This window comes from Balaenoptera physalus (assembly GCF_965194825.1).
Source record: "Balaenoptera physalus genome assembly, chromosome: 13".
Classification (NCBI taxonomy): domain Eukaryota; kingdom Metazoa; phylum Chordata; class Mammalia; order Artiodactyla; family Balaenopteridae; genus Balaenoptera; species Balaenoptera physalus.
The window spans coordinates 3,975,807-3,989,851 of NC_138892.1; the positions used below are offsets into that span (position 1 = coordinate 3,975,807).

The following is a 14,045-nucleotide window of genomic DNA, read 5'->3' on the forward strand; positions in this document are numbered from 1 at the left end:
CTGGTGGACCCTGTGTGGATAATTGCTGGGGGTAGGGTAAGCGTGCCCAGGACGGCGATGGGCGTGGGTGGGTGGTCTCTCCCTCCCCCACTAGAAACTGGAAGCCGAGTGGCTACCACAGCCTGAATCGGCCATTCTCCTCGGCCCCCCACCCTTGCGGGTGCAGAGGAGCGACCGGCCCCTCCGCAGGTGTCTGTTCGGTGCCGCACCCTCCCCCGCGCGCCCCCCCTCCCCGCGCACCCAACCCCCTTCCTCCCTCCCAGTCCCGGCCGGGCGATCGGAAGAGAGTCGGCCTGGGGAGGGGGTTCCGGGGGATAGATGCGTTTGTGTGTCACGGGGGAGGGAGGAGAAAAGGGAGGGGAGAGCCCGCGAGCGAGGGCGAGAGAGCGCGCGGCGAGCAAGGAGGGCGGGCGGGAGGCGGATCCTCCTACCTGGGGCGCGCTCGCACGCTCGCATTTCGCTTGCCGGGGCCGCGAGTCACCTGCGGAGGCCGACAAGTGCGGACACATTGGCCGCCGCAGCCCTCGGCGAGGCGCGCACGGCCCCAGGCGCCTGCGCCCAGTGGAGGCAGCGCCCGCCCGCCGCGCTCGGGCCTCGGCCCCGCCGGCCCTCGTGGGGCCCCGCGGTCACACAGTCCGGCTCCGAAGTTGCGGCCCCCGGCCCAGGTCACTCCCCCAGGCGCACGCGGCGGCGGCGGCCCGGGCTCACCATGGTGGCAGCGCGCTCCGAGTGCCCGCGCGTCGCCGGCCGCCGGAGCCGCAGTGCCGGCTGAGAGCTGTCCTCCGAAGCCCCCGACTCCTGCCCGTCCCTCGCCCGGCCCGCGCGTCCCCTCCGCCCGCCGCTGTCTATGGCGCAGCCCCCCTCCCTGGATCATGCACAGAAACTTTCGCAAGTGGATTTTCTACGTGTTTCTCTGCTTTGGCGTTCTCTACGTGAAGCTCGGGTGAGTAGCCCCGTGGTCGGGGCCGGTGCCCTGGATCGGAGCAGCCAGAAGGAGCCGCTTCCAGGGTGTCCCCCAGGGGACGTGGGGACCGGAGGGGGGCACGGGCAGCCCTCGGGGATCCGGGGCTGGCCTGCGCCTTGGACGCTCGCCCCGGCCCTGCAGAGACGCAGCCGAGCCCTTTGAGCGGCGGGTATGCCCGAGGGGCGCCCAGCACAGGGTTGGAGGAGGGAGAGGAGGACGCGCGGGCGGCCAGCTCGCTGGTAGCGGCGAGCGTGCCCGGCGCGTACTTTCACCTGTTTGGGCTCCAGGCCCCGGGGGTGGGACGCGCCTTCCCTCCCCCGGGCTGCGCTGGGCGCCGAGCCCGGGCCGAGCGCTCGCCGCCTGGAGGGCGCGCCGGGGCGGGGGGCGGGGGGCTTCGGTCGGCCGAGGGCCCCGGGCGGGCGGGGGGCGCGCACCCCGGCAGCGAGCGCGCCGGCCTGGGCACCCGCCACGGCCCTTCGTCTCTATCCATCACCCGGACGTGTTGAAATTACCTTGACAACTCGTCCGGCTGGCTCGGGAGGGGCCGAGCGGGCGGCCCGGCCGCCTCGGGCTCGGTCCGGGCCCCGCGCCCCCGCCCGCCCGGGGCCCTCGGCCGGGCCCCCTCTCGCCGCGCTCCCCCTCGCGCGGCCCGGCGGGCGGGCGGGCGGGCTCCCGGCGGGCCGCGCTCGCTGCTTGCTGCAGTAGCTGCTCCGAGTCGTATTTCCACATTCCTGAACCCAGCCGAGTCCTTACCTGTTGAGCTGCGATCTCCTTTAGACAGAATCTGTCTCGGCCTCGCTCGAAGCGGGGGTGGGCGGGCAGTGTGACCGTGAGGGGGGGGCGGTCCACCAAGCCCGGGGGGGCCCACGGCTCCGCGCCCCGACGCGCCCTGCGCACCTACTGTGCGCCGCCAACGGGGGGGAAGGCAGGCCCGGTCCCGGCCGCGGGCAAAGCCGGTGAACAGCCCCGAGGGAGGGCCGGCACCGGTGCCGCCAGCCGAGCCGCGGCCCCCCAGGCGGAGAGGTAGAAGCAGACCTGAGAGTAATTTCATCCATTGCCTCTCCATCCAGCGCCTCCTCCGCCATTTTACAGATGGAGAAACTGAGGCCCAGGGCCGGCGGGGACTGAGGCCAGCGGCCGCACAGGCTCGGCTGGAAGCTCCCCGTCCTAGCCTCAGCTCTGCAGGCCTGGGCGGGCGTGTCTGCGGCTGCTGGTGGCGCTGTTTATTGTGGGTCTGTTGTAGGCTGTGTCCCTGGGTGTGTGTTTATGGGAGGTAAGGGTGCAGTGTGTTGAGCCTGCTGGGGGGTGGGGGTGGGGAGGGAGGCACTGTTTTCCGGACCCTCCAGGAGCCCCTGCAGTTACTCCCCCTGTGCCCCCCAATGTAACAGGCAACCCCTAATGAGGCTTGCCTTCTGCTGCCTGGTTCTCAGCACTGAGGCCTTATCGCCTCCTGGCAACCCTGGAGGCGAGTGCTTTTACTCCTCCCGTTTTAAGGACTAGGAAGCGATGGAACAAGGAAGGCCAAGTCACTGTCTGCAAGAGTAGGTGGCAGAGCTGGGACGTCCACCTCTGACTGCTCTTCCTAACACCAGCTCCTCAACAGGAGTCATCGGGAAGCACCCCTTCCCCCGGCTGCAGGAAGAACTCTATGAATCCATCCCCACCTCCCCAGCCCGCGACTGTGGAAGGAGCTGAAGGCGGTGCCCAGGACTGGGGCCAGGGCTCGAGGTTGATGTGACCTCGGGCAGGTTCCCCCTCGCCATTCCTTCCTGAGCCTCCTCGTTCCCCTCTGTAAATGGGACCGCAGCTCTGGCCGTTCTGAACAGGATGGCGGCCAGTGTCTGAGTAGAGAGAACCCAGTGAGTGAGACCCAGCCCGTGTGCCCAGGCACCTGTGCCAGCCTCTCTGGGAGCGCATGAGACAGCGAACCAGAGCTCGCTGAGCCTCTCTGTCCTCTGCCCCACCAAGGAGCCCTGGGGGGGGGGGACTCCTCCCCCCGGCGTGCCCCCTAAAACATATATTCTCCCAGTCCTATGGGGAGAGAAGATGTGGTCTCCAAACACCCCTGTGGAACCACATACAGGAAAGCCCGAGAGTCACCCTGGGACCTGCCAAAGGGAGGGTAGGAGAGGGGACTCAGCCCCTGTCACCACCACGTTGGTGGTGCCTGTACTGGAGTGAAGGGGCCTGCTTTCTTTGCAAGCCATCTTGGCTACACAAGGTGGGGAGGAGGGGCAGCTGGGCCAGATGTGACCTAAGGGGTTAAATGACTTGGAAGCCCAGTGCATAAGGACGAGGCTTAGGGATCCATCCTCCCCCTCACCCCTCACTGGGTGGCTTTGGGTGAGCTCTTTAACTTCCCAGCCCACCTTCCCTCGTCTGAAAAACGGGGTAACAGTAGCGCCTCCTTCACTGGGTGCTGGGAAAGTTAGTCCTGAGGGCCTTTGATCTGGGGGTGGAGGGCGTCCCAATAAAGTCGACCTTTTCTTATTGGTAACGATATCACAGCAGCTGCAGGCACCTGGGGACTCCTCCAGATAGTGTATTCCAGGGCCATGACGAATCCCAGGAGTTGGGATTTTAGGATCATAAAAGTTCCAAGGAAATATCTTGAGATTGTATGTATTGGGGGACTATTCCGTGATCGCAGCCCCCTCCCCCCGCCCATACCCCCATGATTATGAACGTTCAGGAGCAGCTTGCCTCACCCCCACCTCTGCACGTGCAGCCACCATACACACATGCCCCTCAGCCCGGGTGCCAGTGCAGATGTGCAGCCTCTGGGGGAGCCCCTGGGCCTGCAGGAACGGAGAACTCAGCCCCTGAAACCCTCTTGCGGATCGGGGCTTCAAAAGCAGATGCACCTCGGATTGGGGCAGTTTCACAACACATGGCTTTGAGGAGGCACAGTTCCTCTCTTTGGAACTGAGCAGCCTCCAAGCTGCAGCCCTGGAGGAGGCCGAGCCGGGGCCGGGAGGAACCATCTGGAGTCTGGGTACCCTCTGCCCACTGGAACTGGGGTCCTGAAGCCCCAGGATGAGCCTTGCTCTATGACTGCCTCCTGCTCTTGGGGGTTCAGGAGAGGCAGAAGGGCCCAGAGGGATGAAGGTAGGGGAGGCGGCCCCCTCCTCCTGGATGCTGGGGACAAGTCTCTGTGCCAGGTCTAGAGGCCAGGAAATCCACTCCCTCTGGGGCCACTGGCCATATTGCACAGACCTCTCCTGTCTTGTCACTTTCCCTCTTTGTGCCTTAGCTCCTGCTTAAGGGATCCACACTGCATCTAGAGAGACATTCATATGTAGCCTGGCTTGGCAGACAATAGGAGGTGGGACTCAAAACCTTGTGCTTTGGCCTTTAAAAAAATCACTGGACGGAGGATTGTTCAGAAAAGTGTGTTTTTGTGGGTGTGCTCCGCCCCACACCTATCCCAGCCAGCCCCTCAGAGGAGAGTAAAAGAAGTGAGGTGGGGGAAGCCAGAGTTGGGGGCCTCTATGCACTTGTTGGGGGGGTCTCCAACAAGTGCAGAGCCTCTCCAAAGAGACTCAGAGGCAGGACCCTGCAGAGACGCCAGCACGCTGGTGCACAGCTGAGCCCTACCACGCTGGGCCTGGTTGGCCATGGCAGTGAGTGCATGCGACCCACAGCCAGTCTCACCAAACCCAGGGGCGCACGCAGGCAGAGGCGCAGCGAACACAGTACATTTGGGCGCACACACCTGCGCGCTCACAGACGCGCCCACGCTCCCGCAGTCACGCGCAGGCACATGCAGGCACGTGCACGCACACCGGAGCAGACATTGCCCAGCACAACACCCAGGAGAAGCGCACGCCCCCGCGCGGTTATCCCGCGGTGCCTCCCCCCAGGTGCACCCTCCAGAGCGGGCCAGAGCGGTGTGGCTGGCTGAAGTTGGTGGTTGGGGGGACTGTCCGAGCCAAGGCGGTTTGGGCAAGCCCTGGAGGCGGCTCCCGCCGCATGCTTCGGTCAGCCTCCCCTTTAAAAAACCCGCCCGCGGAGGAGGCGGATGTAGGGGTGGCCCGTCCAATGGCAGCCGCGCGCCTCAGGAGACTTGAAGACGTGAGCCAGAGCGAGCGACAGAGCTGGTTCCGACCGATCGACGGACGGAGGGCCAGACGGCGGCCGAGGCGCACTCGCTGCCCACTGCCCGCTCGCCTCCCGGCACTCCAGCCCCAGCGCCCGCCGCAGCCCCAGCCCCAGCGAGATGCGCGGCCCTGGAGGCGGGGCACGGGCGACCACTGCGCCGGGGCCCGCGCGCTCGGTTCCCTAGCGCCGCGTTCCGCCGCCCTACCTTGGGAGGGCCGCGGAGACCCCGGCCTCAGCTGGCCCACGCGCTCTGCCCGCGGGGCCTGCGCAGCCCCGCCAGGAGCGCCGGCCCACCATGCTCCTGCTGTCGCCGCGCAGCGCGCTCCTCTCCGTCTATTGCCCGCAGATCTTTCTCATCCTGTCCAGCGGCAGCTACCTGTGAGTGCCGCGGGTCACACGCGGGGTGGGCGGGTGGGGGCCCCCTCCCTGGGCTCCAGCACTGGAACTGGGCGAGCAGGGAACGCGGCAGTGAGGTCCCTGGGCGGGGCGCCGGGTGCCCGGCGCGCGCGGGAGCGGGGGCACTATGGGTCTTCTAGCCGGCCTAAGCCGCCAAAGTTGAGCAGTTGGGGGTCGGCTGAGGCAGTGAGAAGTTCTGGCTTTGAGGTCAGGGAAAGGGTGGCCCGCTAGAGGCCTGACGGCGCCCGTAGCCCTGGCTGCGCGCACGGAGCGCGAGGGCCGGAGGGCGCGCGGGTAGCGCGGAGATACCCTGCGCCTCCCAGCCGAATCCTGGACCAACGGGATCCCCCTCCCTATATAAATACACGCGGCCCGCACGGCCGTGCCACACTCGAGAGAGCCGAACGCACACATCCGCTCCCCCGCGTACACACTGGCACACACGTGCACGCCGCGTCCCACCAGACAGCACCCAAGCTGTCCTCCGAGGTCGCCGTGGTTTCGCGCGGCTTCCCGCCGCGCCGAGCGGCCCGACCCTCGCCGCGGCCGACTCCTCGTCTGGGGCGAGGGGGGCGCGCAGGGAGCGCGTGCGGCCGGCCAAGGCAGCGCGAGGAGCATGGGGCGCGGGTGCGTCGGGCCGGGCAGCGCCCGCCGGGCTCCGGGAAGCTCCCGGCAGGGCCCGTCCGGGCCCAGGGAGCCGAGGGGCGCGTCGGCGCAGCGGTGGCTTCGCCGGATTCCTAATGGGACGCATATGCTCTGGCCTCCGATTTAAAAAGACGTTTGATTTATGGAACCGCCGTTTGGGGGAATTTAAGCTGGATGCTACTGATTAAACCTCAGAGCCAGTTCTCCCCCCCTTCTCTCCTCCCCTCCCCCTCCCCCTCCTTTACACGCGGGCCACGTCCGGGGTCGCCTAACGCGGCCAGAGGGGGCAGCCGCTGCCTTCCCGCTCCCTGCGCCACCCCCTCCCCCCGCGCGGCCGCAGTCCTAATAAATCGCCGCGCCCCCGCCCCCTTTTAATAGAGACGCAGCCAATTTCTCCTCCAGCTCCTAGGAAATTACTATCCTACCAGTTTTCCTTCTATAAATAGTCGCGCATCTTGAAACAAAAGTTCGCAACCGCAGCCAGATGCTGCGAGGCCCGCGGTTTCCCGGGCTGTGGGACATAATTACAAGGTCCGGGCGCAGAGAGCGCTCCAGGCCCGGCGGGCAGCCCCGGCTGCGGAGGCATCGCCTGGAGTTGGGGTGAGGGGGGGCAGGCCGCCCAGGGCAGGGCTCGGAGCCGGGTGGGGAACGCCTGATCATTGGGGACTCAGGCTAGGAAAGTGCCAGGCCAGAGAGTCCTGCTGTGGCGACCCTCCTGGGATCTGGATCGACTCAGGAGGTCTTGAAATCTCAAGCCTCTGGTTCTCAGAGGTCGGAGGTGGAGATCCAGAAGCCTCCCCCTCCCCAGAATCCCCAGCATGTCAATCTTAAGCCTTACTAGGGAATCGGTAGCTACTCTGCTTAAGAAATCACTTTTGGAGCCAGCTGGCTGAGGTCTGGCGTTAACGGGGAGGTGTCCAGGGGTGGGAAACCAGGAGTCTTCCCCGGGTGGTTTGGAGTAAGAATCTGGGATGAGGAGGTGGGCTCAGGGCTCAGGAGCTGGTGAGAGTGGGATGCCAGGGCCGCAGCTGAGGGGCTCTGGGGCAGGTGGTGGCCAGTACACCTCCACAGACCCTAGGTTTTCCTTTGGGGGTTGGCACCCCAAATCCAGGCCTGCCGTGACTGCCATCTGTGCCCACAGAGGCTCGCTCCTCGAGTGTGCACCGCCAGCTTTGTTGGCAGAAATTCTCCTAAGGCAACAGCTTTCCCGAACGTTCCTGGACCAGTGCTGGGGTCTGGAGTGGGTGTGTGTGGGGGGGAGGGCAGTAAGGCAGACTCTGCCCCCTGCCCTGCCTTCAGCAACCCCTGCCCCACTGTCAGTCCAGCCTGACCTTCAGCCCCAGGGGGAAGAAAGTGCTGATGCCAGCCTTTCCTGAGCAGAAACTAACGCCAGTGTTCCCGAGAGGGAGCAAGGGAGGCTCCGGCATCTCTGGGGCTCCCGCCACTGTTGGTGGGCATAGGGCTGACTAGGGTTAGGGTTAGGGGTGTCAGATGCCATGGGTGGAAGCAGGTCCTCAGTGATGCAAATGAATGTGAGTGTGGAGAGAAGACCCTGTGGGCCGTCTATGAGCCGAGGCCTGAATGCAGGTGAGGCAGCAGTGCAAAGTGCTTCGATCACTGTTGGGGGTCATTGGTAAAGCCCATCTCAGTAGCCTTCTCGGAATACTCCCAAAGGTTGGCCCTGGGGATCTGAGGATGCCAGGGGCAGGAGGGGGCCCTGGGCAGAGGCTTCTTTCTGCTCCAGAGAACTTTCCAGAAGGCATCCATTGCTGGGATCACAAACACTGGCGGACAATTGATCCTGCCCCTTTCATCTGGGCTGCTCTCCCGGCTCCGCATCCCGGGCTGTGGTCCGTGCACAGCGAATCCCAGATGCATGCCTGGGCCGCTGCCACTGATCTGGTCGGACGGGTGTGCTGGCCTGGAAGAGCCCCGAGCCCCTGCCGGACTCTGAGCTTGGCCTGGCTGGCCATCCGAGGCAGCTCTGGCCAGCGCCGCTCTCCACTGTTGTCAGAGCCGGCGCTCTCAGGGCCGGTGGGGGTCAGCAAGGGCCTAAGGGAGGGCAGGTGGGGGACTGCAGGCCGAGGGGAGGGCCTGCGGTGCCGGGTCGGCGGGTCTGGGGGCCAGGCTAAGGCCTCGTGCCAGGACAGGGCTGACCTACTGTCCTGGGCAGGTCCCTTCCGGTTTCGGCCTCCCTCTCCCAGATGTGGGGCTGGCTGCAGTGATCCCCCCAGATCTTCCGGTACGAGTTTCTCATGGTGACCGCCACTCTGGGGAGCAGGGTGAGTCATGGTGACGGGGCAGTTACTCACCGACCACCTGGCCGTGGGGGTGAGGGCGCTCACCACTGCCCTGCCAAGGCTGGGCCTCTTCCCGGCTCTGCCGCTGTGGCTTTATTGGTGGTGCCAACCGCAGTTCCAGAAGCCCTGTGGACATGACCCTGGAAGGGGGCTGCTGAATCAGGCCCAGTCCCATGGTATCGCAGCCTACGTGGGGGCAGAATGGGGCCACCGGCTCAGGCGGGGACAGGTTGCCCTGGGGAGGAGCAGCTCCTAGCCTAGGAGACTGTGCGTGTCCCGGTACGGGAGGAACTCTGCTGTGTGGCCTCGAGCAGGTCCATGGGCCTCTCTGGGCCTCAGTACGCTTGTCGTCGGTCACTTGGAAATGAAGATCCTTCCAGCACAGGCTCAGGTCAGGCCCATACGCCACTGGGATTCAAAGGCACGTGTGGCTCTGTGGAGGGCTGTGCACACGGGTGAGCCGAGCTGGGGAACCTGACAAAATCTCAACCCCCAAGGGACCCCCAGCTCAAGATACACGAATAGAACTGCTTCGATCACAGAGAACTTCGAGACATCATTGACGTGTGAGTGAGGCTCGTCAGCCACTAGTTAAAGGGGGAAGTGGTGCATTTTGGACATGACTCCTTCGACCTTCTGTATGTGGGTCGGGAGGGTCGGGAGGGGAAGGTGGGTCCCCACATGTTTCCTCCCAGGGCTGCGTTAGGCCCTGCAGCTATGTATTGTGGCCCGCAGGAGAAGGGCCCATTTTCTAACCAGATTTCCCTTTGGTCCTTGTGAAGCCAAGGGGCCTGATGGTGACGCAGACACCAGGTTCACATCACAGTTCCTCCTCTTACTGCCTGGGTGCATCCCGTAACCTCAGCTGTGTCCTCCGTACAGTGGGGGCCATGGGAACAGTAACCTAGAGGGGGTGTGAGACTTCAACAAGCAAATGCTGAGACGAGCTCTGCTGGGTGCCTGGTATACAGTAAGTGCTCAGAAGATGGGGTTGTTCTCAGCTATTAGGAGCAGGGAGGCTGGCCACCCGTGACAGAGGGAGGCCCTGTGTCTGTGCTTGTTCAGTAGAGAGTGATGAACTCTCTAGGGGATCTCGGAGGGCTTCCTGGAGGAGGTGACACCTAGACAGGATTTTGAAGGATGGATGGGAGTTGCCCAGACTAAACAGGAGCACAACAGAGACTCTTAGAAGAAGGAACGATACTCACCGGCAAACACATTCACCCAGGTTTTCTCTCCAGGGAGCCTCTCAGCATCTTATTGAGGTGGGCAGACAAGAATGTCGGGGTCCAGGAGAGAGGCCCTTTCCTGAAGTCACCTCTGGGTAACAGCCCTCCCGGCTCTGGTCCAATAGCGAGAGGAGTCCCGGGATCTCTGGGGCCTCGGGGGTGGTACAGGCAGCTGTTGGAGGTGCCCTGGAGCGGGGAGGTCACCACGAAGGGGAGTGATTTCTGATTTTTGACGCCCTGACCGCACATTGTTTCATTGGGCTTCTCTGGGGACACCATGGACACAGGTGTGGCAAGTTGCACTCCTTGCCTCTGCCCTCCCCACACACTCATGTCCCCCGGAGCCTCATGCCAGCCTTGGGGAGCAGGGGGCCAGGGCTGCTCAGCCTGCGGGGAGCCCAGAACTGGGCTGGGGACCTGGTCCAACGCCATGGTCCGACTGCCCTGGAAGGACCCTGCAGGTGGTGGCAGGCGAGGGGGTGAGGTGGGGTGGAGGTCTTGGCTGTGGGGATGCAGACCCTCTCTCAGCTCAGGATTTGGGGTACCCAGAACAGGCCCCTCCATGTGGCCTGTGGCCAGCCCCCTAACGTCCTGGGGCCTCGCTCCTCCTGGGGCAGATGGAGGGGCTTCAGCTGGCTCCCTGAGGCCTCCATGTTGCATGGTCCTGGGTCCAGCTCAGATACAGCTCACCTCCCCCCCGCCCCAACTCCCCCAGCAAGGGGACAGGAGGCCGGCGCCCTCCCTTGTCAGATGAAACCCCGGCCCAGGGCTCCCTCAGCCTGATGAAAGGGTCATTGTGTGGTGCGGGCCGCCGGCTGGCCAAGGACAAAACCACCATTTGTCCTCCTTCCCTGGCTCAGGGCAGGGGCCTCCCCTCGGGCCAGCCGGCGGGGTGGGGGTGGGCACAGGTGCGCTCCTCTTCCCTTTCTCCATCTTCCTGGTCTCCATCACAGAGCTGCTCCGCTTGCCCAGGCCCCCTCCCTGTCCTGCCTCCCACCCAGGGCATCCGTATCCTCTGGGCCAGCCCCTCTATTGGCAGGGAGACAGTGAGCTCTCCAGCCCTGGAGGCATACAAGCAGACGCGGGAGTGAGGGCTCAGGATGATGGGGAAAGGCCTTGCCTGGAAGGAAGCCAGAACTCCTGGTCCTCTGTGTGAGGCAGCCATGCGGTGTGGTCGGCCTGCTCCATGGACGGGGATGCTGGGGCCCTGGGCAGGTCATCCCACAGCCTCGGCAGCGGAACACAGAGCAGGGCTTGGACCTCTGCCCACTGATGCCTCTCCCACTTTCGGGCCGGAGCAGGTGGCCTCTGAGGCACTGGGGATGCCAGAAGGGCTCGATCTGAGGCTGTGAGTAAGAAGACACTAAAATTCTGCAGCCCCCAGGTAGACACTGTTGCCGCAGACCCTAAAGCCTGCCTGCTGCCTGGAGCGGGCCTCAGGGTGGGTACTCCACCCTGCCCAGCAAGCAGCTCCCTGGCATCAGCTGTGGTCTGGAAGAGCCCAAGTCAGCAGCCCCTGGCAGTCCCATCCCAGTGACACCTGTGGGCCTCCATCCCTTTCTGGAACCACCCCCCATGGCCATCCCTGCTCCCGACCTTTCTCCACGTGCCTCCCAGGCCAGAGGTATTCCTTGTGCTAGAAAGCCCTGGTGCCATGTCCAGCTGGAGCTATGAAGGAGCAGGCCCCTGGCAGGAGACTTTGGAAGGGTTGGTGGTGGCTGGGTTCACCCTCCCCGTAGCATGTGGCAGTGCTGCCAGGGTGCCAAGGGCCAGGGTGTCGAGGGATCCAGAGCTGAGACTTAGGCCCTCACTGTCCCAAATTGCAAAACCCTTTCGAATAGGAATTCCTCCAGAACGTACTACCTGTTCCCTGGGCCCCTGACTGGGGACACAGGGCTTTGCATTCCACTTCTGCGGGACCAGGTCCCCCTGGAAAGGCTTTCTCTCGTGGGGTGAATGTGTGCAGACATCTGGGGTCTGCTTTGAATCTGCTCCCTCCCAGGCTGCCGGAAAAGGGGAGCTAAGCAAGGGCCTCCCACTTGGGAGGAGCATGAAGGTCAGAGCACCGAATAACCCTCTAGGTCATGCTCAACAGGGCTGAGCCCAGATTCGAACCTGGATCTGCCTGACCCTTAGGTCTGTACTGCCTCTCATGGCATTCTGCTGATGCAGGTTTCCTGCCTTCAGCAAACTCCACTGCCTTCTAATTCGCTGCCTGTAACCTCACATGGGTGGAGAAACCAACTAACCCAGCTGGTTAGAACTGTCCGTTGACCAGGAGTCATGAGGCTCCGAGGGAGGACTTTCTCAAGCTCAGGGGCTGCCTCCATTTGGATTTGGGGCCAGAGGGACGCTTTCCTGGTAGGTGCGGGGGAGCCGAGAAGCCCTCAGATTCCCGCCCTGGGTCCCTCCCGGCCATGGGCCCTGACCTTTTCCCTCTGAGACCGGCTTGAGCAGAGAGGAGGTGGCCCCAGCTGGCCAGCTTGTGACCTCTGCCGGCTCAGCATGTGTATGGTGCCTTGTGCCATGGACTTGAGGCAACCTTGTGGGCAACCCTCCCCTTTTCTGGACCTCAGTTTCTCCATCCGGGTGATAGGCCTAGATGCTCAGGGGCCCTCCTCTCCCCTCCTGCCCTCCCGCCCGTCCTCCCCAGCAGTCCGAGCTTGCTCTCCACACCAGCAGCACCCACTGCAGCCCCTGTGCCAGGGGAACGAGACTGGCCACGTGTGCAGGTGTAGTTGGGAAGCCCCCTTCCTTCCGCATGATTATGCAAAGCCCTGTGGTACCCACAGCAGGAACACTAGTTCATCTGCAGTGAGGGTAGACCAGGGAAACCCTCTCACAGAAGGTGACCTCTGAACTGGGTCCTCAAGAATGTGCCGGAGAGAAGGAGGATGGCGATGCTGGCAGCGGCGGCGGGATGACCGGGATGGGGAGCGGGTGGCGGCTGGTTAGAGTAAGGTGGGCAGTGGGAGGTGAGGTCGGAGTGCGGGCAGGGCAGCTGCCCCAGGCCTGGGGAGCTGCAGGACAGAGATGAGTAGCTTCATCCAGAGCTAAGGAAAGCACCTGGGCTCAGGGTGGACGACAGGGGAGAGGGGAGGAGGCTGGTCCCGCCGGCCTCGGGCGCAGGGGGTGCCGAGGGGCGGGGGCGGATTTCCCCGGCGGGATCTGCAGGGCTGATGGGAGGCCGAGTGTGGGCGGTGAGCCCTGTCGCACCCAGGCTTGCGGAGGCCAGGCCTGCGGTTGTGGGATTGACCACTGCCCCCTCCCCCAGCGCCCAGCACAGCACTCGGCTCTCGGTTGGTTCCCAGTAAACACATGTTGGATGGTCAGATGGCTGCTTGTGTGTCTGGGGCTCAGCGAGGCCCACTGCCCTGGTCAGGGCCCACTGCCCAGTGGTGGCAGAGGCCTCCAGGTCCCAGGTGTGCTGGCGCAGGTGGACACGGGGTGCTCTGGGTGCCTGGAGGACTCCCATCTTTCCAGGGTGACTGGCTGGGAGTGCCGGGAATTTCCGGGTGCTGCTGACACGCCCCCTCCGGCGACAGCCAGATCCATCACCTTGCTGCCCCCGTCCCCCCGGGCCTTTCCTGTGTCCTCTGTGCCCGTCCCCCCGGGCCTTTCCTGTGTCCTCTGTGCCCCCGTCCCCCCGGGCCTTTCCTGTGTCCTCTGTGCCCGTCCCCCCGGGCCTTTCCTGTGTCCTCTGTGCCCCCGTCCCCCTGGGCCTTTCCTGTGTCCTCTGTGCCCCCGTCCCCCCGGGCCTTTCCTGTCCTCTGTGCCCATCTGCCTGGGTTGGGCCCTGCAGCAGGCTAAAGTGCTGGCTTGGTGGCCCCAATGGACCAAGCCCCTGGCAGTGCCCTGGCGGCGGCGTCACCCCTCATGGTGGCACTGCCCTGGCGGTGGTGCATGGTGTCCAGCATGCCCAGGTTCCCAGGGTGACCCTCCTGAGCCTCAGGTCCATGAAATAGGCTGGGATGCCAGGCGCCGGGCCGTCGGGGTGCTCAAGGAGTGTGCACGGGGTGACGGGGCAGGAGCCCAGGGCTGGCCGTGAGGCTGGTGCCGTGGCGCACCGGACAGGGAATCAGCAGCCTTGGGCTCTGGTCACTCACCCTGTCCCCAGTAGTTCGGAGCACACAGGGACTCTGGGTTCATCACCCAGGGCACGGGGGACCCCGGAGACACTGGCCTGGAAATGCCACATCGGGGCTGTGTGGTCAGGCAGGGCTTCACTCCAGGCCGCAGCTCCTGGAGCTGTGTAAGGAGCGGAACATTCCCCCCGCCCCCCGGGCCCTTCTCCTTTATTTCCTCTTGTGCAGCTCCAGGAGTGAGGCAGGGTCTGAGCGGCGATGACTCCATGGCCTAGGGAAGTCCTCGATGTCTGGCTTCTGCCCTGAGGAGTGGGCATCGGAGGGG

The 14,045-nt window shown here is 64.7% G+C and overlaps 1 protein-coding gene across 5 annotated transcripts in view; it reads left to right on the forward strand.

Annotated features, from left to right (window-relative positions):
• The first annotated feature begins 357 nt into the window (after positions 1 to 357).
• WNT7B (Wnt family member 7B) overlaps positions 358 to 14,045 on the forward strand; it is a 94,087-nt gene continuing 80,399 nt past the window's right edge. Inside the window, exon 1 of one of the 5 annotated variants that reach the window (XM_082422440.1) lies at positions 358 to 943. In XM_082422440.1, the coding sequence (XP_082278566.1) occupies positions 848 to 943 (96 nt within the window). In that variant the 5' untranslated portion in view covers positions 358 to 847. Of the gene's footprint in view, positions 944 to 5,264; positions 5,444 to 14,045 lie in introns of those variants that run through there. The other 4 variants (XM_082422441.1, XM_082422446.1, XM_082422448.1 and 1 more) reach the window with 4 other exon arrangements.